The sequence below is a fragment of the Asterias rubens genome, chromosome 3 (genome assembly GCF_902459465.1).
Source record: "Asterias rubens chromosome 3, eAstRub1.3, whole genome shotgun sequence".
In the NCBI taxonomy this organism is placed as follows: Eukaryota; Metazoa; Echinodermata; class Asteroidea; order Forcipulatida; family Asteriidae; genus Asterias; species Asterias rubens.
In genome coordinates, this window is record NC_047064.1 from 3,315,651 (window position 1) to 3,343,433 (window position 27,783).

Consider the following 27,783-nt stretch of genomic DNA (forward strand, 5'->3'; position numbering starts at 1 on the left):
AAAAGTAGACAAAGTGTGATGCACGATGCCAGATACCAGGCACTTCCTGCCAAAGTTCAGAAAGAAGGGAACAAATGGTGAAATACTGTTTGGCGACGCATAACTTGTTGAACTTTCTACTAGGAAGACAAAATACATACGTTGGTCACCTTCATAAGTCAATTCATACTCCACACAAATGCAGAACAAAACTGTTTCATCATGGATATGAAAAAATTGACATCATCACTTCAGAGGCAACTGTTCACTCAAGTTGTTTTGCTGCAAAATTCCATTAATAACAGTAAATGGCAAAATTTCAGAGCTGCTTAAACAGACAATTGTACTTAAACAATTCCTGCTTGGCAGAAATTAGCAGGATACCAGTCAGAAATGATGCATAAGGCATTGTACATTGGCTGGTAACCTTACTCTGGCAAGCATAATTCTGTTGTGCTTAGCTTATTTTTGTGCCCAAGCAGCTCTATATAATTGGGCCCAGTTTCCTTCACATTTGCGATTGCATGGAGTATGAATCCCATCTGAAACTCCCAGATTCAGCTAAAATGTCTTGTAGTATCCTTACCTTCTTCGCTACTGGAGTGTCGTGGCTGGCCATGGGGTTGATATTTAAACTGCACCTTGCGGTTGATGCCTGAGAAGTGGCCATACATCTCCAAGACGGCCTTGAGTTGTTCCAGTTTGGACTGCCTCTCCTCTATCTCCAATCTATAGGATGTAGACAAGAAAAGTTGATGTGAGAATAAAAGAAATCGGGGTGGATTTCACAAAGAGTTAAGACTACATGTAGGACTAGCCTTTTAAGGCTTAAAAGTTTTTAATAACTCCTAGACTAAACCTAACTAGTCCTAAATTAGGACTATCTTCGTGAAATCTAACCCAGGGGTCGAATTCACAAAGAGTTAGGACTAGTCCTAACTTAGGACTAGTCCTAGGAGATATTAAAAACCTATAGCTAGTCCTAAGTTAGGACGCGTAACTTGTCCTACATGTAACTCGAGATAAGACTAGTTGTGAAATCCACCCCAAAACATGTTTGGTAATTACTCAAAATTTATATTACATTGTGAGAAACAACTCCATCTGAAGTAACAAGTTTTTGAGAACAGGTAATTTCTCACTCAAATTTGTGAAACAAGGGTGTTTTCTTTCATTATTGTATTGCAACTCCGATGACCAATTGAGCAAAACTTTTCACAAATTTGTTATTTTATGCATTTGTTGGGATACAGCAAGTGAGAATATTTGACAATAAACATAGTAGACACTAAGACAAATTGGGAGATCAAACAGGGCTTGAAATTTACACTGGACCACTGACCCGAGGCCACTGATTTTATCGCCCTACCGAACAAGTCCGGCTGTCTTGTGTTTTTCAACTGCATAATGTTCATGGTGACAACATTATGCTCTACTCAGTGTGTGTTGAAAGCAAACCCAGGAAGCAACTTTGTCACTGGTTGCACAACCATGTTAAAGCCATTGGACACTTTCGGTAAACAGTATTGTCCAAGGCCCACACTTCGTGTATCACAACTTATATATAAAATAACAAACCTGTGAAAAGTTAGGCTCAATTGGTCATCGGCGTCGGGAGAAAATAATGGGAAACCCACCCTTGTTTCCGCACGTTTCGCCGTGTCATGACATGTGTTTAAAATAAATCTGTAACTCTCGATATCGAGAATTGATATTGTTTTAATGATTTCTCAAAAAGTAAAGCAATTCATGGAATAATATTTCAAGAGAAGTCTTTCACCATTACCTTCTGTAAACCCTGTAAGTTATTTGTAAGTCTGTGAACTTTAAAAAATAATTTGGTTCCGAAAGTGTCCAATGGAACTTCTTTGTTTTTTTCTTCTCATATGACTTTGGTCTTGTAAACAATGTTCTGTTCCAGTAAAAATTCTGAGCAACCATCCCTGTGGTCTTGTTGTTTTTTTCCCCGAAAAAATCAAAACAAAGCATTGTTTCTACTATTACCTGACACGATGTTTCTGTCTCTTTAGCTCTTCCAGTAGATACCTAGCCACGTCTAATACTTCCTGTAGCTGCTTGGGACGTTTCAGTTTGATCTTGCCTTTGTCAAAGCCGCCGTACTTCTCAAATACTTTGAAAAACCTTGAGAGGTTGGAAAGTAAGAAAAATTCAGTCACAAAACCATCAATTTAGATATAACACTTTCTGCTCAACATATCACAACTGTATTAAGTATTTTCACTTCTGTCCATTTACAATACTCAATTATTTTAGTTTGTGACTAAACCAACATGGTCTGCCATAATTCTACAAAATGCCAGACCATGTTAATTAGTTCACATAACAAAAGGAAAACCACACAATTTTGAGGCATTTTTGTGTGGATCTTCATACTCTACTTCAAAAACATCTTTCCAACCAAATTCATTTCATAAAGAACGCTTTCAAATGCTTTTTACAGCCCCCAAACACCAAATCCAAGGCATCTTCATCATTTAGCGGTCGCAACCGAGATTCCATTCACAACTGAGGTGTTTATCCCTCGTCATGTTTTGAAGGTGCACAATTTCAGACTCCGTATCTCTAAGCACAAGTTATCTGTGCTTAGCAAATTTATGTTATGAACAGCTATAAAAACATGGGTTACAACTTACTTAGGGTGTTTAACCTCCATCTTCATTTTTTGTTTTGGTGTACGGTCGCCATGACGAATAACAGCTATCACACAACGTAGTTCCATCCTTTGGAAATAACACAATAACTTTTATTTTAATTTGTCTTTAATGAGAATAAAAAGTTTCCTATGTCACAACCAAGACAAGTTAGAGGGAAGGTACACGTTTGGTAATCACTCCACACAAATGTTAACTTAAAAACTAACTTGGTAACAAGCATTGGAGAGCTGTTGATAGTATAAAACATTGTGGGAAACGACTCCCTCTGAAGTAACGTAGTTTATGAGAAAGAGGTAATTTCTCATAAAAATAATAAAAGACTTCTAGCTAGAAGTCTTTTATTCCTATCTGAGACCACCCTGCTCTTGGTTACATTTTCATGTGATTTGAACAATTCGTCGCAGGTTTCACGAACTGACCCGATCGACCTCACAGAATTAAAACTTGGTTTAGAAATAATCGCATTTGAAGTTGGTGATCTTTTGATATAGTTCTTAATATCGTAAAATTTGCGTATAAAAATTGATACCTTTAATGTTCCAGACAATTACTTAAATAAATGTAAGTGTACCCATGGAAACATGGCGAGCGTACTTACACAGTTCCAGATGTAGTCGGGACGTAGGGTATCTCTTCCTCCATTGTAAACATCTGCCAAGGGATGTTATACTTGGGAGCCAATTCTCTCATCACAAGATTCCTTTAATAAAGAAGGGTGTTTATCTAGTAACTCTAATGGTAAGACAGTACACTGTTTTAAAGAAGGGCTCAAATTCTGATTGAGTTCTCATAAAAGTGGAAAAAAAATCCAAGTAGCTAACCTCACATTTTTTTTTTTTTTTCATAGTGAAACTTGCACCCGATCAAAATCGGGGAAAAAAAGGAATCTGTACGGTGAAACAAAATGACAGGCCTATAAAAACTTGCTTTAACTTAGTACTTTGACCTACCCTAGTATTTTGGCACAGTCATCGTAGTACTTCTTTGAATTCTTGACGAAGCTGAATCCGTTTACGTCACACACGTAGGATTTACCATTGGCTCTCAACAAATCAAAACCACACACAGATTGCTGAAACATAAGGGTAAGGGTAAAACAATAAATATCTCTGAAGGAATGGTATACTTTGTGAAATTGTAATTCTATATGATTTAGAAGAGCTATTCTAACAGCCTTGTTCCCTGTACTGCATCTCTTCGGAACTCCCTGCCTGGTGCACGTTTCCCTTCATCCTACAATCTAGACGTTTTAAGGTTTTTATGAGATCACTTTTAAGTTTCACTTCCTATCTTCAGCTCCCTCATGCTATTTTCATTTCAAATAACTGTTTCCTGTAGCCCCTTCCCTTTTTTTTTTTTTAAGGGGTGCCCCCTGAAAAAACAAGCATAATATCCCATAAGGATAGCTAAGTGCTTATTTCAACAGACCATTCCACGATAAAAAAAACAGGACAAGTACGTGTTGTTCTATATTGTTGTGTGCTAAGAAGATGGATTTAACAAAAATTTCTGGAGAGACTAGTTTTATTATTATTATTAAAGAGCATCAGCAATGTGCAAAATCGCTTTTTCAAGAAAACTGAGCGTGAAAGTTGAATAAAAGATCATAGGAAGTTTAAAATCTGCATAGGAATGGGAAAAGTTGTCTTTGGGATAATTCTAGCAACAATAAAGGTTAAACTAATGCCAATTTTGTCTCATGAGCTTCTTTATTACTTGCGACCTTTCGTTACTCCAAAAAGTACTCTGGGTGCCTGGTAGAAGAGCGTAGAGCCTCACGCCCTTCGTTTTCTTGGACAAATTCAAAGAACGCAAGCTAACAATTACTAAATGCAATCTACTGATCCTAGTGACCTACCTTGAAGGCCAGGCAGACCTTCCGTGCGATAAGTTTCTCATGGTTGCTAAGGATGACTGGGTACCTGACTTCTTTTCCTTCACTGTCCCTCTCCACCTTCCCATCAAGGGCAGGTGACTTCCTGGCCTCAGCATGGGCGTAGTCTGGTCCCACTGTGTACACCTAATAAGAAGAATTTAAACTAAGGCCGTGTCCGAAACGGCGACTTCGGCTACAGCTACGGCTAGATCGCGCGCGTCTGCCTATTCTTCAACACTGGTAGACGCGCTGATCTAGACGTAGCTGTAGCCGAAGTCGTCGTTTCGGACACGGCCATATTATGGCTTTTTAAGTGATTGTCTAGCCGCACTGTAACTAGAGTTCAAAGGTAGGGCCATCGTTTGGTTTTTGTCAACAAATTAAGCACAGCTCAACTTGTCTACACTATTTGTTGTAAATTTGTGGCATCAAAACTCGTATCACATTCGCATTTGCAGGAAGTTTGAACCGGGCCTAATGGATTTCAAAAATGGCATTATGCATTAGACTTGCCCCTATTCTATGTTCTATATTTTAAACTTGCCTTGACATCGGTTCCATCTGTGGGCATGAATTCTTCATAGATGTAGGAACCTTTTTGCCGCAGCACGTTCACTTGGGAGTAAAAACTACTGCGACTTCCAATCTGAAACAAGAGGGAAAACGTCATCAAAAATTAAAAAACTGTTACAATATTTTCACCAAGATCATGGATTCCATCCACGACAGCAAGGTGACAGTATGTGCAAACCGCATCTCTGGTCGCAGCATTTACAAACAAACACCACAAGATTTAAATCAACAAAACTCGCCCTTAGGAGAGTTTTGGAGATCTTAAAAACTTGAATAGGACCAGGGAGGTTTATGGATAGATATTGCACAAAACATTCTGGGGTCATTGCCAAAATTTGACCCGAACTGTAAATCTTGCTGAAATTTGGCAGATGCAGATATACAGGCTTATGAGTAGAGACTACAACTCACCTTTCTAAACAACCTCTGACTGCCACCACCGGCTGACGAGGGGTAGTAGATGTAGATATTGTGATCCTCTGCCGACACCGGTTTCTCAACAAATGGTTTTTGGAAGACATGACCACAGATCTCTATCTGGTCGTCAGACTCATTGATCATATTCTCTGTGAATGAACAGAAAACGGAGGGCATTCAGGAGAAAGCAAAATGTGAAGCAAGAATGAGATCAAGTGATGAGTGTTTCGAAAGATTAAGTTGGATTTGAAACTCTGCTAAGGGTGTTGCCAAGGACATCCTATACCTCGATTACCTCAATGCGTGATGTTGAAATCTAGCTGTAGCCATAGATAAAGCAAGAATGAGATCAAGTGATGAATGTTTCGAAAGATTAACTTGGATTTGAAACTTTTCATGGTGGGAGTGTGAGGTTTGCGGAAGCACCATGTGTAAGGTCGTCTCTGAATCGGTGTCTAAAGCTACGGCATTTGCTAAGGGTGTTGCAAAGGACATCCTATACCTCGATGCGTGATGACGCGGAAATCTAGCTGCAGCCCTAGCTGTAGCCGCCAATTCCAAATCGACCTAAATCTCTTTAGAGTAGTGGTTGACAACTCGATGTTTCGATCAGTATTCTCTGAGCGTCTTGTTCGATCAGTAAGTTCCAATCAGAACCTACTGATACTAAATGTCTGGTATTATTTTATTAAGTGTTCGTGAAATTTATTCTTTATATTCTCAGTGTGATTACGTTAAAGACACTGGACACCTTTGGTAATTGTCAAAGACCAGTCTACTCACTTGGTGTATCTCAACATATGCATAAAGTAACAAACCTGTGAAAATTTGAACTCAATTGGTCGTCGAAAATGCGAGATGATAATGGAAGAAAAAACACCATTGTCACAGAATGCTTGATTTCGGGACCTCAAAATCTAATTCTGAGGTCTCGAAATCAAATTCAAATATTTTAGTGGAAAATTACTCCTTTCTCAAAAACTTGTTACTTTCCAGGGGAGCTGTTTCTCACAATGTTTTATAAAATCAACAGCTTTCCATTGCTTGGTACCAAGTAAGTTTTTATCCTAACAATTATTTTGAGTAACTACCAACAGTATCCAGTGCCTTTAATGGACTTTTCTAAGAGGACTGCTTTTCAAAGTTCTTACCAGCATTCTCTTTGTCCCGGTCGAAGAAGACAAAGCGAGGCGCAGCAATCCCTTGCTCATATAAAATTCTGTACACTTTCCTCCTGTAATACACGATATCAAACAAAGCTTGGTAAACACAATACAAAGGAGCATATTTTCATAAAGTTGATTAAAGCAAAAAATACTGCTTAACAATTTTCTGCTTAGCAGAAATATCAGCAGGATACCAGTTACATGTGGTTCATGTGTCGTTGTGTTTTGACCGGTAACCTTATTCTGGTAAGTAGGCCTATAATTTTGTTGTGCTTAGCTACTAATTATGCTTTTAAGCATGGGCCCATGTTACACAATAGTAGAAAATCAGGCCCTAAATCACTGTCATTATTTACACCGGCTGAAGTCAGATTTCAAGCTAATTTGATTGAATGCATCATACTTTTTAATGCGTAAGGGTGCTCTCAAAAGTATTTTTATCACTGGTGGGGGTTTACACGATTCGTCCTGCAGTTTTAATCGGCCTTCTGCCACTTTTGTTGCGCTGTAGTTTTAAGTTGCTTTAGAGGTGGATTGTAACGGCTCCTTTAAAAGTCTTATTGTCCATGATTGATATGATGTCTGTGGTAGTAATGTGTTCCAGTCTTTAATAACTGTTTTGGGTATAAAATATACATGTACCCCTGGATATACGTTTGAGAGTGCCCTATGCGCTGTCAAAAATATGGCGCATTCATTCTGTATACAAAAATAATGAACCTGCGCACCATACCTATCAAGAAGGTTATACTGTGCTTCCAGGTCGTTAATCACCAACGGCTTCCGCAGCTTGGCATAGTCAATAGCCTTCTCCAGTGGAAAACCCTGCGAGAAAAACGAGACCAAACAATCGCAGATGGGCCACTCTTCCACCGGGTCGTTCAAGATGACCTCCTCCTTGAAGATGATGATCTCAATGTGTTCAAAAATCTCCAGTCGGGTGAGAATCTCTCGCATGGGCTTGGAGCTAGACTTCTTGGCCATGGCGCAGATCCCGATGGTCCCCTTGATGGTCACCTCGCTGGTGTCCCAGCCCGGTATCATGTTCATGTCGAGCTCGTCCTGTTTTTGCATTGATCATAAAACGATTTATTACAAACAATGTCAAGATCACCGAGACGTACTTTTGGCACAAATCAAATAATTTAAACATACTCCCTGCAACAAACGTTACTTTACTTTGGGTTGAACAAAGACAAATTGACCAGAGCAGGACTTGAACACAGGCCTTAAACTACGCTCTTAAAGGGGCACAGCAATTTTCCTCTGGTCGGGGGCGCCTCAATGGGGAAAATGTAAGTTTGTATTGGAACCTTGTAGAGGGTACAACAAAACCCAGGGCACTGCAGCAATTGCTGTGGGTGCCGCTGGTTAGTTTGACGCCTGTGAACATGCGACCTCCAGATTATCGTGCCAACGCTGTACCAGCTGAGCTATCCAGCCCTAATGTTGCCACTTCCCAGGTTGTATCATAAATGATCCCTGGTTATACAGCAGTCACAAGTTTAATGGCATCGGATTGGTACGCCTAAACAAAGATGTTCAAGTTCCGCGACAGCAATTTTTTCTTTGTTTCAACCCAAAATTAATGTTAAAATTTACCCCGTCAGTTTCCCTTGTGGTTTATTGAGGTGTTGTTAATTTACCTTACAACCAGAACCAATGAAGTGAAACCAATGGCACTGTGCACCTTCAGTGTGTAATGCATAGTCCAGAACCAATGAAGTGAAACCAATGGCACTGTGCACCTTCAGTGTGTAATGCATAGTTCCAAATATCCACATTTTTTGCTATAATAATAATCAGACATAATAGGGTGCCTAATAATCATAATAATAATGTCAGAAGCGATTTGATATGCCATTCGTGCTGTGATAATGCGTTATACAAAACAAATTATTATTATTATTATGCAGAACTCAAAATATCCATAAATTATGTCAGGAATACCGAAGACAAGGTGACTCACTCATGCTGTCAAAGCAAAAACATAGCAAAAATGAGTAAACTCCAACTTTGATACACATTTATATGTTTTTATGGTACAACGTTCAAACAACAGTGTTCATACACAAACAATCAACTTCTGCTTTGTATTCATTTCCCATGAAGTACAATGACGTGCGCTGATTTTTAAACAAGACACTTTGTACCTGTGAAGAAACTGTGGAGAAATGACAAACTCTACACGTGATATTAAATGGAGTTGATTTTGCCTACTTGGCTGTTGCTAACAGCATGGAATCTTTGTAACAAAAATATCGCTGTTCTTGATGCCATCGCCACCAAATTGTTATACATTGAATCAAGCTTCTGATGAACATTGAACAAACCCCAGTCACCATAGTGTTAGTATCTGTACACTTACAATATACAGTGTTGTGTAACAGCTAAGTGAACATGAAGCAGAGCTTCAAACATGACCACAATCAGGGAGACATTTTCCAATCAACATACATGTAGTTATAATGTTCAGAGAAAATGTTTCCACAATCAGGGAGATTTTTCGTTTTATTTCTCATCAGAAGGTAAGATTAAATTGTTTTCAGGGAACCTTTCTGCAGACTCAGTGAGAGTTGTCAGTTCCGCAAAAGTACAAACGGCTGTAGACCATTACTCTTCCAGCTTGTGAAGATCATGTAATGATTATGAGGCCGTGTCCGAAACGGCGACTTCGGCTACAGCTACGGCTAGATCGCGCGCGTCTGCCTATTCTTCAACACTGGTAGACGCGCTGATCTAGACGTAGCTGTAGCCGAAGTCGTCGTTTCGAACATGGCCTGAACCTGTGATTTCCAAAGTTGACATACATCTAAGAACCAGACGTGCACAGCTCAGATTTTAACACAGCTCAATGGAAGATTTGATAACTGATTAAAAGGTGCACACCAAAAGGGCACAATTCCATAAAGCTGTTTAGCAGAAGATTCTGCTTAGCAAATTCCTGTGATAAGCAAGAACCAGTCACAGCAATAGTAATCTACAGTAGTTTGGCTGGTAACCTATTTTTGCTAAGCAAGAGTTACCTGTGCTAGCTTACCACGCTTAATGGAATTGGACCCTGGTGGCAATAAATAAGTTCACTTTCTCGCAATAGAAATGTGTAGTATTTTGCACGCCAGATTTTGCCTTGGAATGAAATTATGTCACTCTTTTTAAAGTAAACAAGAGCCACACTTGCTGAGCAAACAAATCTTGCTTCGCAGAAACTGGTTACCAGCCTAAATTCCATAAAGTTTGCATTGTTGCAACTAAGGCCCAACTTATTTGTTGCTTCTAAGCAAAGAAATCTGCTAAGCAGTATTTTCTGAAGTCAGCTTTATAAAATAGAGCCCAACTAATTTGTTGCCTAGCAAAGAAATCTGCTAAGCAGTATTTTCTGCTTAGCAGCTTTATGACTCGGCCCGGTGACAAAGTCCATTGCAAAGTCCACTGATATGGGCAGATATGTAGCATACAATGCAAACTGATATTATTGCGCATGGTAGCCGCATGACCTTACACATGCAGTTCATTGACATCGGGTCAAAATGATAAGAACTCATCATTTCATAAGTTTAGTTACAAATAAAATCCTGCACTGTAATTTCATAAAACCATTGTTTCAAACCTCCTCCCATCCAGTGCAAATAACGAATGTTGCTTAATTAAAGCATGATATTTATGCGCTAAGCATTTTTTTTTGTTCTTTCAAGATTCATGACATTTGCCGCTACAGAAATGAACACGAGTGGGAGTACACTGTGGATAAATGTCCTCATGATATTATGAAAGAAAACTGGCTCTGCTGCTGTGACAGGAGATTCTGACAGTTGAATGAGGTGCGTGCTGGTCTAGCTAGATATAGCGCTTAAGTTTGACTAGTTAGACCAGGGGGCCGATTTCACAAAGCAATAAAATTCATCGCAAGACAAATTTTCAGTATCACCATAGAGATTTGTATTGTGACATCACACTTTACTTAGCAACTACGATTGATTTGAAGTTACGATCAATTTGAGACCTTTGTGAAATCGGCCCTAGCTGAACCTTATTTAACAGTTAGTGCTTGTGCAATGGGTATTTTCAAAAGGGCTATTGAGTAGACATTTATTGTGATAGCACCCTCTTTTTAATCAACTTCCTCCAGCCCTTGTTAAAGGCAGTGGACACTATTGGTAATTACTCAAAATAATTATTGGCATAAAACCTTACTTTGTAACAAGTAATGGGGAACTGCTAGTAGTATAAAACTCTGTGAGAAATGGCTCCCTCTGAAGTAACATAGTTTTGCCCGATTTATCAATGTGGAAACAACGAGTTAGACCTTCCTTTGAATCAGACCAAATGAACCAACTGTGCAAGTAATCTGAGTGCAAGCTGTTAATCTTAATTTTGAATGTCATTAGGCTGCTTAAATGATATTTAATTTTTAGCAAGTAAATTGTTCGCAAGCAAGAATGTTAGAGAGGCATTGTGTGAATCGCCTTGTCTGAACGACAAGAAAATACCAATTAATTTTTTTCACAACACTCTTTCAAAACGGAAATATTTTTTGTAGAATAGCACCCAAAAAACACCCAGAATTTGATTTCCCAAATTTCATTTCACCCAATGATGTGTATGACCCCTTACAAAATGAAAGCATGCTGGCTTGCACTTGAGGTTTACATCACTACCTGACACTCATCCAATGGAAGATGAGGCTGAAACGGGCTATCGCTCATACTAGGGGTAGACACTTTCCTCCTAAAACATGTCCTCCATGTTGGGAGACGATTATCTTCCACCAATAATGGGAGAACCCCCGAGAAGGAGCGAGCTCTTCTGTCTCGTCCTCGTTTTTTTTGCGATTTGTCATTCATCTTTCTCAACACCTAAATATGTTTAAAACATGATGTAAAAATGTAGGACAAACAAATGCGGGTTATCCCAAACATATGTGGATATATATTTGTCTTTAAATTTACTTAAAGGCACCTGGAAATAGATTTTTTTTTCCCTTTTTCCTGAACAATAAAATAATTTTTTGAGTAATTGTTTTTGACGATTTATATGTTTAACAAATTAAATAAAGTTGTGTGGGGGGTGACTCCGCCTACCCCTTTTGTGACGTCAATCGAGGAAGACTTTGCCTCGATCGAACATCGAACACACGTACGTGCAAGTACATTCAAGTCCTGGACGTGAGTTTGTACGTTTGAAAAAGTTTTTTTCGTGCATTTTTCCGGCAATGTCAACCAGGTGTATTGCTGCTGGATGCAGCAAAACAACTAAAGATGGTGTCAGTTTGCCAAGTTGTCCGGTCCGACGTCTTTTCCAGCGCCGTGCGGCAAACACTTCGAGCCGTCGTGCTTCGAGAATCCGGAGTACATTACACATTTTGACATCAAGAGAAAAGTTCTTTGCTAAAACATGACGCCATCCCAATAATTTTTCCAGCTAGTGGGGAAGTCGAAGAAGGTACCTGAAAGACGTAACGAACCTAAAGGAGCATTTGCCTAACGTGAAAAAAATCAGGTATTGTTTCAACTTTGAGGGCACGTTTTTAGCTTGCGCCAAGCGTCACTATGCTGTGTTGGCACTGCATGCGATTCATCGCGCCTCGATTGACGTCACGAACAGCGCTCTCTCGGGTCGGGCTTTTTTTCCAATTTGTAAATAACATGGAAACTAATTTATGTAAACCTTAGTTAGTTGTTTATTCATATTCCACTCATCAAAACACATATTTTAGTGACAAAAGCTTTATTTTGACAAAATACCACTTCCAGGTGACTTTAATTAGGGGGATAACATTCAATTCAAAGGGAAGATACGTTTGGTAATATCTCCTAAAAATAATGTTTTTACCTTAAAACAAAATTTACACATTTTTCATCGTGTACATTAGAGCAGGCCTGATATTCCACGGAGGCAACAAAGGCGTTTGCCTCCTTTCCCCCTGGTCATTGCCTTGTTGGCGCATTTGAAATATTCCAGTCAAAAAAATTAATTTCCTCAAAGGGTGCCCTTTACCAAGGAGAAAATGCCTTGGTGCCTTCGCCCTTTCAAAAACTGCAGCATGTTCCTTACTTTATGATGACACTAAGAATGGAAGTTTTGGTACAAAGATAGTTCTAATGCAGGGCAACATTGAGTTTAAACACAAAAGAATTTGTAATAAGATTAAGAAAATAGTTTTGCAAGGAACTTGAAAGGGAAATCAATCCCAAAATTATGAAGGCAGAAATTATTTTCTTGGCCTATGGTTATTATAATAATCATGCTGACTTATGCACTTTCAAGTTCAGGGTAATCACTTTTAAACAAGTTATGTTATAATGCACCCATGTTATTCGATTTCAAGGAGTTGTTTACTTCCAACAGACTTGGTACACGGAATTCAACTTGCATTCTTGAAGTCACAACCCTTGTCACACACATGGCAGATGGCAACAAGTGCTCGAAGTAAACAAATCAACCCTTGAACAATGAACAAGACGGCATACAAGCGTTACAACGGTGCATTGTTAATGAAAACACATTCATTGAAACAACGATCAGAGGATCGTTAGTAACAACAGAGTAGGCCTGTCGTGTGCCGAGTGGTTTACCAGACCGAAGCTCTGGTGCTATCAGCAGCAGAGTGTGGGTTTGAATACCGATCTGGCATGTCTGGACACTGGCATTACTGAATACTGGTGCACCTTAGCAAAGCACAATAAATGCTTTTCGTAAAAAGTTGGAAAGAGTAGTGTTTTCTGCTCTATCAGCCAGGCACCTAGTGGATTAGTTGCAATAACCTCCTCCAGACGGCGAAGTTCGCGGTCGGGTGGAGGGTTATGTAATCGCAATTACTAGTTGATGATGAAGTTGATGATTATACAACCAAAACTGCCATTTTGACAGACTCGCTATCTCTGGCTGCCGAGCTGAGCTCTGTAAACACTAAAAAAGATTGTATTGCATTTTGTAAGTTGCAGTAGTATTCTTTTTGCCTATTCTTTTTTTTTACAATCCTCTTGCTTCGTCTTGATGGTGATGTCGGTTATAATCTGTGCAAAGCAACTGGCGCCTACAAAAGTACAACAACATAGGCCTACACTCACTAGCTACAGCAGTCTACACAAACAAATTTCAGTCACGTCAACAATCACTAAAAAAAGAATTTTTGAACAGTTAATTATTGGTTGGAATGATAAACAGCACCGATAGTCGTACCTTCCTTGTTACAGCATTGAAGAATATATTCAGAGGGTCGAATTCATCCACAATAAAATGTCGACGAATGTCTCATAAACATGACGGTCGACACTTGCCTTTTCATCAATCAAAATGTATGGTACAAAAAGTCGGTACGAACATGTTCTTTTTTACACGTACATCACGTCGTACACGCTATAATAGTGTACAACATGTACACATAATACTGCGCACACACATTCGGTCGGTGACCCCGTTTTTTTAGCCAGAAAACCAACAGCGCCCTCTTCGTCATACTGGTCATTTAGTCCAAACTTTTTTTTTGCACACGGGGGGAAGGTCGCTTGCCGCCTCGCGGGGAAGTCCCGCCGGAGATTCTGCCTCCAAAATAGTAATGAGACATTAAAGCGCGCTGAAGGACGATATGATTTCGAGAGAAAAAAATCCCCATAAAAGAGAAGATACGAATGTGATAACTTTACAGAAACACAAATTGCCGACGGGTCCGTTGTGACAAAAGATTATGATTAAGAGGAATCCTTAAACATAGCAACCGACATGCGACCTAGATGTAGGCCTATTGGCCCTTTCGTCGTACTCGAGGAGATGGGACTAGTTAAACTCTAAGGATTTGAGGCAGTAGTCACAGCAATACACACATGGTGTTACCGCAAACCAAAATTAATTCCCGGGCTCAGGACCCGCGGAGGCGAGTCAATTTATTCTGACGCACGTGGAGGTTTTAGACCGCCACACGAAACGCATTTTGCAAGATGTCACTGATGGGAAATGTGTTTCATGGACTGTGTTGAAACATTCCTCGAAAGATCGACTTAGTCAAAACAAATTCCTTCAAATTCCTTCTCCGAACTATATCTTTGTGCAGAGGTTAATCCCTTAATTATTTCCCTTTTTCAAACTCGTGATGACCGTTTAACATAATATTGGATGAAAGGTGAAAACAACAAACATCGTATATGAAACCCTAATTACATCTGTCAAAATGTTGTAACGATTTGAAAAACACCAATGGATCTAATTCTTACACAAAGCGGATGTCGCTACTGATTTTCAACAAAACCATTGTGACACAACTGTGACACAAAAACATTGTGAAACAAAAACACAATATTGTAGTCCAGGATTACATTTTGTGTATTTATACCCCCGCCAACCATTTCAATTAAAACCGTTATGCCCAATTACATTTTTTTAAACTAATTATTCAGTTTCCATGGTCTTTGTGCAATCTTTGTTTTTTTTCTTCTTGGGCTGAATAGGTAGGATTATTCAGCGTCCCCCTTCGCCGTCTGTAACCCAAACCAAGAGAAGGCCTACAACATTGGCTAAGATACGAAAAAATAGACAATCCAGAAGCTTCGACAATAATAGCATTGATCTCCCTTGGATTTGGATTAGGCCTATAAAAGGCCTAATTCTTGTGACAAAACATTTCGCGTATTGTTCTTATTGTTTGCAGCATATAACTGAAGACAATCAAGCATCACCTCGCCCATCCACAGAAGAAGGCATCTAGAATTAAATCACGCATTCCAACATGTCTTCGCCACAACTTGGGGCATAATGTCAGATTTTTGTCAGATAATGTGAACACAATTATTTTCATCAAAATCAATTGCAAATTTATTTTGATCTATATGTTATTATTACACCCCCATCGAGATTATGCCTGTGATTTTTTTTCCACAGAGCCAAAACTGATATTCTTTAGGCCTCAATCTACAAAAAGTACAACTGTACTATATTTATTACATCCATCGTCGTAAATACCATGCCTAATTTTATAAGAACAACAATGTGTGCAGACAACACTGTCAAAAAATGAGGAACATCATTTCTTTCAACAGAGGGTCATCGGCCCAAGCATGGAGTGAGGTTTCTGTACACGGTATTTCTCTATCCCTCCGAAAATAATAGATGGAAATCGGGAGATTGCGTAACAGCGAAAGTTCGGTCTGGTGGAGTTGCTGAATGTCTTATTTGCATACGGGTATAAAACAGACCGTCGCCGTTATGACAGGCAGCATTTAGCAGCCTGTTCCATCCGACACCACTCTCACGTCTAGCGTTGGATATTAGACAAAGCAAGAAAAAGCCCGCGAACAAACCATAACATCACTCTTGTTTGCTTCGCCATCTTTCTCCTGAAAACACACACGTGAACCACCTGGAAATCTCCCCTCACTAGAAGAGCCTTGCAGAGCCCGTGGTTCACTACAGGACTGAGATTATGAGTGATCCGATCTTGCAATTTCAGGCCATGAATCCACAAATGGTGAGGCTAAGATGATTTTTAGCAAAGTGTACTAGATTGATTAGGCTTTTAAAGGGAATGTCTAGTACGAAGATCTGAACTTTAAAAAACGATCAAAATCTAAACTGTAAACAAAATAATCTTGTGAGATCTAGGCCCGCTCTGTAATGCTTTTCTATTCCCAGGTCCCTGTAAACAATTTTTTTTGTATTACCCGGGCCGGCCCTACGTTGTTTTTGTGTGATATTTTCTCCACATATAGAATTGTGCACATGGTTACTTTAAGGTAGGCCTACTTTCCATAAAACCCCACCAATTCAGTATGGCGGCATGTTAATCTTTAGAGGAACCCCTTTAGCAATCATCAACATTCTTAGACTGAATAGTCTTCATTCTAGAGGGCGCTAAAACGGTCCACCGTCCGTTAATAACAGTTCTATGCAAAAAACCTTGGCAAGCACGTGTATTGAGTACACAATAACTGTACGCTCTTTTGGGACGCAGTGCACATTACATGCAATGTACACTGTACATAACAAGAACTCATGCACACGTGGGCATCGTAGTCGGACCATCATTATTCACGTCTCGTCATATCATTGTTATTCAGTACAAAACAGCCTCAGAACAATGTCGTGATAGCATTATGTGTGTTTTTCGTCAAATCGTCTCTTGAATAAGTAATTGCATCACTTTTGACGTGAAAGGTAAATCGATCATTGTGAACATTATATTTTTTTTTCCAGACGCGTAACGGAGGTGGGTTGTTCACCGAAGGGCGAACCCCTAGTCGCACCGAGAAGAAGGTTCGTTTTGAGGCAGCCCCTGGTTCACGAGGGGTTAGTGGTGGTGGCCTGACGTTCACTAACACCAATCATCAAGTCACGACTTCCGCCGGTACAGGAGTTACGTGCAGCACCATCGAAAACACTCCTTTTACGAGCTCAATCGGGGCTTCACCATCTGCAGCTGTGACCAATTTCAACAACAATTCGGAGCTTTTTCGTCAGATAAACGCCCTGCTGGAGAACTCACTGGATTTGAATAGCATCTGCATGAACCAGCAAAAGGCTGCTACTGGCCCAGGGGGCGTGTCTGGACTGTCGTCCCCGGGAGGCACCGGACTAGGATTCGGTGGGCCTGGCCAGCCAGCAGGAGGCAACGGGAGTGTCAATCCCCTGCATGGACTCTTGCCTCCTCCGGGTCTACAACAACAAGCAGAAAGAAATGATCCTGGTGAGTCTCATCTTCATAAAGGCGAAAAATGGCATACTGGCCAAATAATAATATTATAATAAAATAAATAAAAACTTGTATTAATTAAAATGCTCAATACATATCCACCCTGCTGGGTGTTGTTTATAAGGCGCACTAAAACCAAAAACAAGAAAAAAAGACAGACCTTGAAAACCTGTGTGACATGAGATAAGTCTTTACTTTTACTTAGAAGAGTGAATTTTGTGGTAGAAAATTAGAATTGGTCATTGGCATTTGTTTAAAAAAAAATTGGTATCAAAGTGCTCGCTAAGGGCCTATGCGAGTGTGACAGTGAGTGTCCGCTTTCTTTAGTTGAAGCTTGGGTAGGACGTGGATGGAAAGAGTTAAGTGGATCGCCAGCTGTTGACCTACTATATAATTATTTGCATATAATAAATAAGGTCATTTTGTTGCTATTGTGCTTTAAAATGTGTGCGTGGGGGGGTCGTGTATATAGACTATGGAAGGGGTGTTGATGATCGAGGGAGCAGTAAGAGGAGGGGGGAAAGGGGGAGGGGCAGTTAGGACAGGTTTCTTTTATGAATTTTTGTGTGATATAAAGTGGATGTCAATCGATTTTGTATACTGAACATCAGATTGGCCATTACATTAGCCAAGTGTTTTCTTTCGCTGTCTTACACCTCTGTGGACCCCGGTTCACATCCCACCTCAGACTAGAGTTTTGTATGGGGGTTGGGTACTGATTGTTAGGCTTGTCCCTGTTCGGGCAGGGCTATTTATTTCCCACAGCTAAAACTGAACATTTCTTTTTGTTTTCTATCCATCCTGTTATTGGAGCTAATGTGCTGTAGGGTGTGCAAAATAAACAAAATGCAAAATGCAGTGATTAAAATGAACACACCAGTTTATTATTATTTTTTTTGGATATAATCTAGAAAATTATTGATGCTTTTATTTAAGCTGCAACTCAGTAATATTCACAACGTTTTTTTGTGTGTGCAAGGAAGACATCGGGCTTGTTTTTCATCTTCCAGAGGTCAAGCTTTTTCTGATTTCTCAAAGAGGGTACTTCCAAAGTCTATAAGGGAAACTTTTGAAGGGGCACCAAGCAAGGCCAGAACCCCGGGGCCGATATAGCCTAGGTAGAGGCCATGGCATGAAAAGGCTGAAGTAATTCCTGGCCTAAAACATGAGTAGACCTAATGAAGACAAACATGATTTTTGACATGTCTCAATTAGAAAATGACTGATTAGTGATTGACAAGTCTTTTTTTAAACAGAATCCTTGCCTTAACTTACTAGAGTTTAGTTTAAATTCTCCCCATATCCAAATTGTTGCATATTTAACTCAGTACTAGACTTCTATGTGCTGGTTTGAACGGCACACTCGGCCTTTTAGCGGTTGCAAGGTTATTTCTCTTCACTGATAAACCGTAGAGCTACACTATGGATAAACCTAGTCTGGTGAATATAAATCACAGCATGCATTATTGGCCCAGTCATTTTGTGTGGGTTCACATTTAAATAGGTAGATCTTTTAACAATGCCTTTTATGCAAGGTTTGATCAGAGCAGACATAACAGTGATAGAAGCTTGAGTGTGTGTAGTGCCGTTTGATGAATAGTGGGTTTAACAATGAATGGTTGAGGACGTCTTTTTAGGTACTTCTGAGAAAGGACCATTGGGAATAATAACACCAATTTGGCACAAAATTTCAATCAACGAAATTAATGAAACTTCTGAAGGCTGATCTTCTATACATTAATATTTTGAGAAAGGGAAAGAATTTCAGAATTGTCACTGCAATAAATATGGCCCGATTTTCCGATCCTAGCAGAGTCTTGGAGAAATAGAATTAGCTGGTGCAAACTGTTTAACCTAAAGGACCTATGGTATAAATGCAAACCGTTAATTCAGGCTGTGGAAATTCATTCTTGTCATAAACCTGTCCCATTAAAAAACAAAAAATATGAAATTTGCTGAGTGAGAAAATTAGGAATTTGTTTGGGCATGTCCTTCAACGTTCACACAATCCCTTTTAACATGGTGATAAAAATCACAAGTTAATCTTGTTGAGTTGTTTACGTCTTCTTGGGATCCAAAAAGTAGTCAATTCTTAATCCGTTTATTAGCAGCTTAGCAGTGAAGTGTTAAATTCTGGTTTTTGTGTGAGTGGTTTTAAAAATTTGCCAGCAGCACTGTAATTCTTTTGCATTTCCTTTCACTGTAGGCCCCATACTATTGTAGCTTTATTGAAGTTTTTCAGTCACAACTCCAAACTGAAACACAATTGACTAAAAGGTAAACCCTGGTCGAAGGAAGTACGGTCAGATAATGAATCCGGAGGGCACCCAGTTCTTGTTCACTTCCCAGCTTAGGCTGCTGAGTGTATCCCGTCACCAGGTTTTGGAGAAGAAAAAAAAGCTCAGATTTTCTTTGAAGTTGGTGTAAAAGTCCCTGGGGTATATTTATTTTGTGCTTGTTAAATGGAGGGTAATCTTCTAAACTGCAACAGTCAACCTTTTGAGGTTGTTGAAATGGATGTGCCTGCTGGTGTGAAAGGTGAAGAGGTGGTGATGTTTTGGGTAGGGGGGTGGGGGGTGGTACTGCATTTGCCAAGGCAAAACATTAATAGGTTTTAGCTGTAAAGGACATGTTTATGAATTGCAGTTTTTAAGGGTACTAAGTAATTTCAGCACAGGTGTACCATTGTTGTCTTAATATAAAAAAAACAATAACAAAAACATTTATCTGACAAAAATGCTATTAAATTGTCTCCATAATAATTTTTACAGCCTGACATTGACAAGCGATTTTCAGCCATCTGCTTTGAATTCTGAATGACACTTCCATTGGTGTAGTTTAAAAAAACTTATCTTTTTAAATGGATAACTTAGTTGCCCAAAGTAAATTCTCGATGCGCTGCCTTGCCTCAGTGTCTGCTGAAAAGATTAATTAGCTTGAATTTGTTTAAATTGTTTTCAGACATGATACTACTATTGGAATATTGAATGCCACTCTCATTGATGCCATTTAAAAACTTATCCTTTTGAATTGATAAAAGTGAAGATTTGTACGTGTTTGGGTTTTTGTTTGTGGTACTTAGTTCCCAAATTAAGTCCTCACTTTTCCTCAATGCAAGTTTTGCCTTCAGTGTCTGCTGCAAAGATGAATTAACTTGAATTTGTTGTGAAAAATTGTTTCATATAGTACCAGTTCATTTTTAAGGAAAAAAATGCACTTGGCGTCAGCAGTATCTTTTCAGTTTTATAGACAGAGATGGAAAGCAACCATGCATGCCATTAATGCAAGTATTTATGAGTTCTGTTACAGTGTCGGGAGACAGTGTTCTATTTATTAGGAAAATAAACTTTTATTGGGGTTGTTTTGCTCTTTTTTATGGCACTTGGAATGTCATGCTTTTCTGCCTCCAAACCAACTAAATTTGGTAAAATTTGATACATTTCTGAGTTGTCATCGCTTATTTGTTTTGGGTTGAACAAATAACAACTTACCATAGTGGGACTAGAACCTGTGACCTCTGGATTAATGTGCCGGTGTTTTACCAGCTGAGCAACCTAGTGTAAATTTGTTAATTTGGAATTGGAAGGTTCAAGTCCAGCTCTCTTAACCCTAACTTATTAAGAAATTTACCCAGTAAGTTTCCCTTCTGGTTTGATAATTGATACAAAAAAGTTTGTTTTGGGTTGAACAAAGAATTGTCTAGAGTGGGATACGAACCAACGAACTCTGGATTAACCTGCCGGCGCTCTACCAACTGAGCTATCTAGCCCTATGTTGGCGGTCTTTCTATTTTGTCAATTTCTTTGTTGTTTTAGTTTTAAATCTTGTGAATTGGAAAGAATCAGTTGTCTGCTGCTGTTTCAATTTTTTTCTTTAAATTGTCACTCACAGGTAATGTGCTAAACTTCCTTCTGCCAAAAACGCCAACCAAGCCCTTGTCTGGTTTCCCCAGCGAGATGACCACTCAGAGCTTCGGACCCGTCTCCCCGATATCGCCAAACAGCCTGCCTCTCTCTCCGTCCGGTTTCCCGCCATTTCTTGCAAATGCCGTCAAGTCGCCGCTGTCCTCTCCAACCTGGAGCAGCTACTCGCTCTGCAGCAACCCCAAGGATGCGCTCACCCTCTCCAATATAGACAAATACCTGAGCGGTGCCTTGCAGCAGCAGCAGCATCATCAAATGATGATGCAGCAACAGCAACAGCAGCAGCAAATGCAGATGCAAATGCACCACAACCTGCAGTCGAGCCCCGTCCCGAGCTTGACCTCTCCGGAGATAAACCGTACGGGGGGCTACCGTAATTTCGGCGGGAGCGTAAGCAGTCCTGGATCATCCGATTCGTCCAGTATCTGGGAGCATGTCTTCTCGCCGATTGATGGGCCAGGTAGTCACACTCGAAGCTCAAGTCCGACGGACTCGGACACCAGTGGAATAAGCTCGACATCGGCAAGCTCCGGTGAACCCCTGGCTGAGGGACTCTCAGAAATGATGGTAAGAATGTTTTTTATTTTATTTTCTGAAATGAATTTTGAAAAAACCCAATTTATTGCAAAAAAAACATCAAAATTCTATCATTTGTCGGACTGCTTTATGTGTCTCTCTCACTGGTCTCTCTTTTCATTTCTTTTCACTGCTTCTGTAGGCTTTTTTAGATAAAAATTACATGATTGTTTTTGAGGTCATTACCAAACCATGTCAATACCTTTAACATGATTGTTCTGAAGAATACTAGGCCCACGCCTTGACAAAGACCAAGTTTTGGAAATTGGTCATCAGTTGATGATGTATTTCCACATTCAGGGCCTATTGGAATGAGTCCAAGAAGTTGGTATCAGTTTTGTTTTATTGACAATGCAATAAAACGGGCTAATTCTTGTTGCTTGATACTAATGTTTTTTTTCCTGCCAGTTGCGATGGAAGTAGCTGATAGTTGGTTGTAAATCGTTGGTTAAAAAATTCATACAGAAACACTCCTTTAGCATTACAGAAACATTTTCAAAACCTGTGAAATAAACAAACGAGTTCATCAAAATGGGTGGTTAGACTGGCTCTGGCAATAAAATGCTTATATTGAAAAATTGCATCCAAAATTGTAACAATTCCATTAGGAAATATTGATTAGGAATTTTGTAACATTAGATTTCAGTCATTGCAGTGGCCTACAGAGCAATGACCTGTGGATGTAGAGATCTTGGGAGCATTGACCTGTGACTAGTTGACTTATAAATGGACCTTTATCATGGTGCAGCCATCTTCATTTTCCCCCCATTGATAACAGTGTAACCGAACCGAGGCTAGGGAAGAACAAAATAGTCTGGTGCCTATTCACATTCATTATTGTTATTCCAGGCCTGATATTTCACGGTGGCAACGAAGGCGTTTGCCTCGGTGCACCCTGGTCATTGCCTTGGTGCCCTTGAATTGCTCCAGTAAAAATTTGCAATTACATCATAGGGTGCCCTTTACCAAGAAGAAAATGCCTTGGTGCCCTTGCCCTTTTAAAAATGAACATACAGGCCTGTTATTCGATACAAGGATTGTGACCAAGATGGAAAAGGTTTGTAGTGACAGGGGATATTGTCTCAGGCATCAAGCCTTTTGGCAAATGAAAGGCCTAATAACTGTGGAATATTATTACTAGGGCATCTAGACTAAAATTCATTCATTTCGTTGACTGAAGTAAAGACAAAAATTAATTTAGAGACCCATTCATTTCTGTATAATTTTCACCATTCCCAGACATGACGAATATTTTTGAGTTTCTCATTCAATTCCCTCTTGTAAACCCCCCCCCCCCCAAAAAAAAAAAAACCACCAAAACAATATGAAACAGAAATTATTTTGTTTTGTTTTGGAAATTAAGTGTAGTATGTTAACGTGGAAAACATTTGAAAATGTCAATTGCTCAATTCGGGACATGACCTTTTTGGTAAGAGTGGATGTTTGTTAAAGATACTCCAGCTATTTGTGGCCACTTTGGGCATTTTGGTTCAAATTGTTTCTTGCTGTTATGGTCTGTACAGGGTTAAAGAAGCACACTAATTGCAATTTAAATGGTTGACTGCTTTGACTGATTACATAGGGGTTCCATACTAAATCATAGAGAGTTTTTTGTTTTCAAACGATGTATGTTTCTGTGACGAACAATTTGTAGTTTTCAGCCAAACGTTATCGTTTCAGCACAACGCAGAATCATCCCAAGTACTGTCATAGAAATTTAAAGGGCCGACCGTCCTCAAAGCCGTGTAGGTTTGCAAGTCTGCAAATAGGGTTCAAGACACACCCCTTACAGAAATGCCCTTGCCACCCCCCTGATAGTTTTCCAAAATGAATTGAAACCCTCAATGTGTATGGGATTCTTTGGTAAAATAAATAACTGGGTGTGATCCAAGTTTAATGAGTTATTGTTGAAAGACAATTGCCACATTAGTTATTTATCCAATTATTGCAATTTATATTCTCTGTCTGCAATCCATTTGATGTGCTGACAGTCTGCACTTTGTACATTAAATCTTTCAATACTGGAAATAATCTTCGCCTCTGTAGAATATTAACAACTTGTTGCAAAATTCTAGACAAATCCTTGGAATGGTGCAAACAAACTTGGTACCAACTTTTCAAAGTATTGGAGGGTAAACAGGAATGTATCTGAAGCAAAAAGGAACATCAAAGAGTTGGTTTTGCTAACAAAACAGCTGGTGGCAGTGTAAGCACTTTATGTAATCCACCATATACATAAACTGACAAACCTGAAGAAGTTTTAGATCGATCGGCCGATCAACTCAAAAGTAGTAAAAAATTTTTTTAATGTTAATTTCATAAAAATCATCTAGATAATAAAACACTGATAATGATGCTCCAAAGTGCACAAGAGGGCATTTAAAACCAGACAAAAACCCAGTTCAAAATATTCTGCAGAAGTCGTTTTAATTTAGAATCATTTGACAAAAATTCAAAAATTTGGATCCACTTTCCAGAAAAAAAAACCCTTGGGACCCCTGACATACATGTATTGTGCTGCAATCTTGTAATGTCGCAACCATAACTAATTGGTAAATTAGCCTGCATGCAAACACATAGGAAAATATTCACGTCGTGCCAGTTTCTCATTGACTAGGGCCTATTGACTAGCTTTAAAGCCACTCAACATAATTTTTAATAGAATTGTTCATAATATATTGAATTTAAATTATCTGGCACATAGGAATATAATTATGCTCATAACATAAAAACGAAAATCAATAACAAAAGCAGCTGTTTTCTATTGATATTAAAAAATTATATATGTTTGATTTTTTTTAACCATAAAGTATAATATTAAGGTTACTAATTATGGTCAAACATTGGTTAACCCCACAGTTTTGTACAAGGGTCATTTCTATCAGAAGCCTCCTTGAATAATCATAGCAAAAGTTGTAAGCATCCTGCGAAATTATTTTTGTGTGGAATGCCCCCATTGACAAGAAATATGTTAAAGACCCTGGACACTATTGGTAATATTGTCAAAGACCAGTCTTTTCGTTTGGTGTATCTCAACATATGCATCAAATAATAAACCTGTGAAAATTTGAGCTCAATTGGTCGTCGAAAAAAACACCCTTGAAACACGAAGTTGTGTGCGATTAGTTGGTTGATTTCGAGAACTCAAATTCTAAATCTGAGGTCTCGAAAATTACTTCTTTCTCGAAAACTATTAGTCACTTCAGAGGGAGCAGTTTCTCATAGTGTTTTATACCATCAAACTCTCCCCATTTCTCGTTACAAAGGAAGGTTTTATGATAATAATTATTGTGAGTAATTACCAATAGTGTCCACTGCCTTTAAAGTATTTCGAAAAAAAAACATGGAAAATCAAAAACATCAAGGTGAAGTTTTGGAGATTCAATTGGTTCATTATTTTATGAATGCAATTGGTTCTCATTGTTATAATAAAGGGATTTGAAACTCTCGATGAAAATACTGTCACAGTAAACAGGATATTCGGCTAAAGTTGTATAATATATCCTTCTTGATTATTTTGCATGTAAACCACCAAAACATTGACATTTGAAGTCAATCTATTAGCTTAATACCCTATATTTTAAAAAGAAGATTACAATGTTTTTTATTATATATAAAACATTGGAAGGTTCTTAAATAGATTAAGCTGGGCCATTATGGAAATTTGTTCTTCTTAAGTCCAAAATATCCTACAAAGATTATGTTATTGTCTGTGAATTATTCATACACATAAAGCTGTTTTTTTTTCATTTTTTTTAAATTAAAATGTGAAGACAGGTTTTTTTCTCAATTAATTTTTGTCCTAAAAAAATAAAAATTTATTTTAAGTTAGTCTGGAATTTTGAGTAAATCAGAATAGTAACAGGAAAATATCCCAGTGGCATTTCCCCCCAAAACTAACACAAATTGTCCTAAATGATACAACACGCAGAATGTTCTACTGGATATAGACGTCAACATGGTAATGATTCATCACATATTATCATTGTGATAAAACAAAGGCCTGATTAAAATCCAGTTAAGCAATAAAATTCATGAATGTTTCTAATTCACAAACAAGAAATATGGATTCCCCAAAAACCCTGGGACTCCCCTGTCTACGTTCATGTCATCGTGGTGTCGTGGTGTCGGCTTTTCATAAAATATGCTCGCCCCACTCAAACACTACATGAATGTGACATTTTCAGGAATGCTTTAAACGTAAGACAGCAGGTTGACATAAAAAGAGTACTCAGGTATTCTGAATGCCAGTCTGTGCGACAGCCATCCCAGACGCATTAACAACATACTTGGGACGTCTGCACATATTAACACCCCACTCGCCATGCCGGGGTATTCTAATACAGCACGTGGGTTAGTGCAGCCGTTGCCGCGGCATGCATCGCACGTCTTGAGTGCCAGAGAAGCCAAATGGTACACAGCACCCCCTGTAGGGTAGCTGCGTCAGGTTTGACCAGACAACGGAAATTTCATACACGTATGGATAATGAATACCGCTTACATATCAATGCTTGAAATCACTGAGGTGACTAAAACGCAGACATCAAGATTGAATACGATAATCGATTAAATATTGATATTTTGTCAATAATGCTTAGCCCCTGAATTTTATCGTAGTGATTTTCTTGTACTATTGTTAATTACTCAAAATAATTTTTAGCACAAAAACTTACTTGGTAATGAGCAATGGAGAGCTTGTTAGTATAAAACAGTGTTTTTGAGAAATAATTTCTCACTCAAATAATTAAAGACTTCGGCAAACCTTTTCTTAGGCATCTTAAAGCATCTTAAAGCACACAAATTTGTGCAACAAGGGTGTTTTTTTATTTCATTATTCTCTTGCAACTTCGATGACCAATTTAGCCAAAATTTTCACAGATTTTTTATTTTATGTTTTGTTGGGATGCACCAAGTGAGAATACTGGTCTTTGACAGTTACCAAAGGTGTCCGCGTGCCTTTAATGATGTAAATTGTGCTGAACCATACCCATTGACATTATTATGTCTATAATCACATCTGTGAAAGTGTTATGTGTCAAGTGCAAATATTTAATATCATATCAAAGGTACAAATAGATCATATTGGCCGGACATATTACATGCAAAATGAATTGGATCATTTGGCAAGGTTAGATATTTATGCAGTTTTGTTCATGTAGCAATGCTGGAAATTTGTCCAAGGATATGAAACCTAATTAGGCAAAATGTGAAAATTGCAGCACGTTAAAAAAAAACGAAAAGGGGACAACTTTCAACACAATGATGTTGGTATTATTTATGCTCACTATATGTACAGTGTAGGAGGCCTACAGTATGTGTGATAATCACCATATAAAAATAGCCACATCTGTGGAAATGTCAGCTGATGGCTTTCCCATTGGAATAAAAAAATAGTGGCTATCAGGGAAAATTAATAGATTTAATGGTATTCAAGTTCTACACAACCAACTGTTGCTAGTTGTTGTGAGAATTAACTCAAATAAATTTAAAAACAATTAAAGATGTGGTAAACGAGCAGCTCAATTAAGAGTCTTTATCATATGAATTGAAATGTATGTTCAAGTAACTGTTTGGTCAACTCAACCTTTGGCTGAAAATCCCAAGAATATCGATATAAAAATAGCTGAAAGAGTTAGTTACAATTCTTCAAGGTAAGGCATAGATTTATTTTTGTCAATGTAATGCTGATTAGGCAAAATTATTTAAAGAAAAATACAATGAAAGGCACCTGTGATAATTTCAGCTAAATACATCGTGTATTTGATGAGAAAAAGTGAGAAAATAGCAAAGTGCTTTCACTGTATATTAATCCAGAATGCAGAATCAATCTATGTATAGCGAGATGACAGCGGACCCGTACAAACTGCATCTCTGGCCACGTCAGCAATCTTGAACGGACAACAACCCTCAGAAAACT

The 27,783-nt window shown here is 38.7% G+C and overlaps 2 protein-coding genes across 7 annotated transcripts in view; one reads left to right on the forward strand and one right to left on the reverse strand.

Annotated features, from left to right (window-relative positions):
* LOC117287910 (inositol hexakisphosphate and diphosphoinositol-pentakisphosphate kinase 2-like) overlaps nucleotides 1–14,092 on the reverse strand; it is a 41,592-nt gene extending 27,500 nt beyond the window's left edge. For 3 of the 5 annotated variants that reach the window (XM_033768533.1, XM_033768532.1, XM_033768531.1), the window contains exons 1-11: nucleotides 11,345–11,530; nucleotides 7,420–7,748; nucleotides 6,672–6,754; nucleotides 5,515–5,669; nucleotides 5,075–5,176; nucleotides 4,513–4,674; nucleotides 3,605–3,726; nucleotides 3,253–3,354; nucleotides 2,634–2,720; nucleotides 1,984–2,121; nucleotides 566–708 (exon numbers count right to left, since the gene is read on the reverse strand). In XM_033768533.1, coding sequence (XP_033624424.1) covers nucleotides 566–708; nucleotides 1,984–2,121; nucleotides 2,634–2,720; nucleotides 3,253–3,354; nucleotides 3,605–3,726; nucleotides 4,513–4,674; nucleotides 5,075–5,176; nucleotides 5,515–5,669; nucleotides 6,672–6,754; nucleotides 7,420–7,748; nucleotides 11,345–11,530 — 1,609 coding nt within the window. Of the gene's footprint in view, nucleotides 1–565; nucleotides 709–1,983; nucleotides 2,122–2,633; nucleotides 2,721–3,252; nucleotides 3,355–3,604; nucleotides 3,727–4,512; nucleotides 4,675–5,074; nucleotides 5,177–5,514; nucleotides 5,670–6,671; nucleotides 6,755–7,419; nucleotides 7,749–11,344; nucleotides 11,531–13,868 lie in introns of those variants that run through there. The other 2 variants (XM_033768535.1, XM_033768534.1) reach the window with 2 other exon arrangements.
* A 1,793-nt stretch (nucleotides 14,093–15,885) lies between these two features.
* LOC117287825 (cytoplasmic polyadenylation element-binding protein 1-like) overlaps nucleotides 15,886–27,783 on the forward strand; it is a 40,745-nt gene continuing 28,847 nt past the window's right edge. For both annotated transcript variants that reach the window (XM_033768361.1, XM_033768362.1), the window contains exons 1-3: nucleotides 15,886–16,146; nucleotides 16,872–17,361; nucleotides 21,259–21,857. In XM_033768361.1, the coding sequence (XP_033624252.1) occupies nucleotides 16,102–16,146; nucleotides 16,872–17,361; nucleotides 21,259–21,857 (1,134 nt within the window). In that variant the 5' untranslated portion in view covers nucleotides 15,886–16,101. The remainder of the gene's footprint in view (nucleotides 16,147–16,871; nucleotides 17,362–21,258; nucleotides 21,858–27,783) is intronic.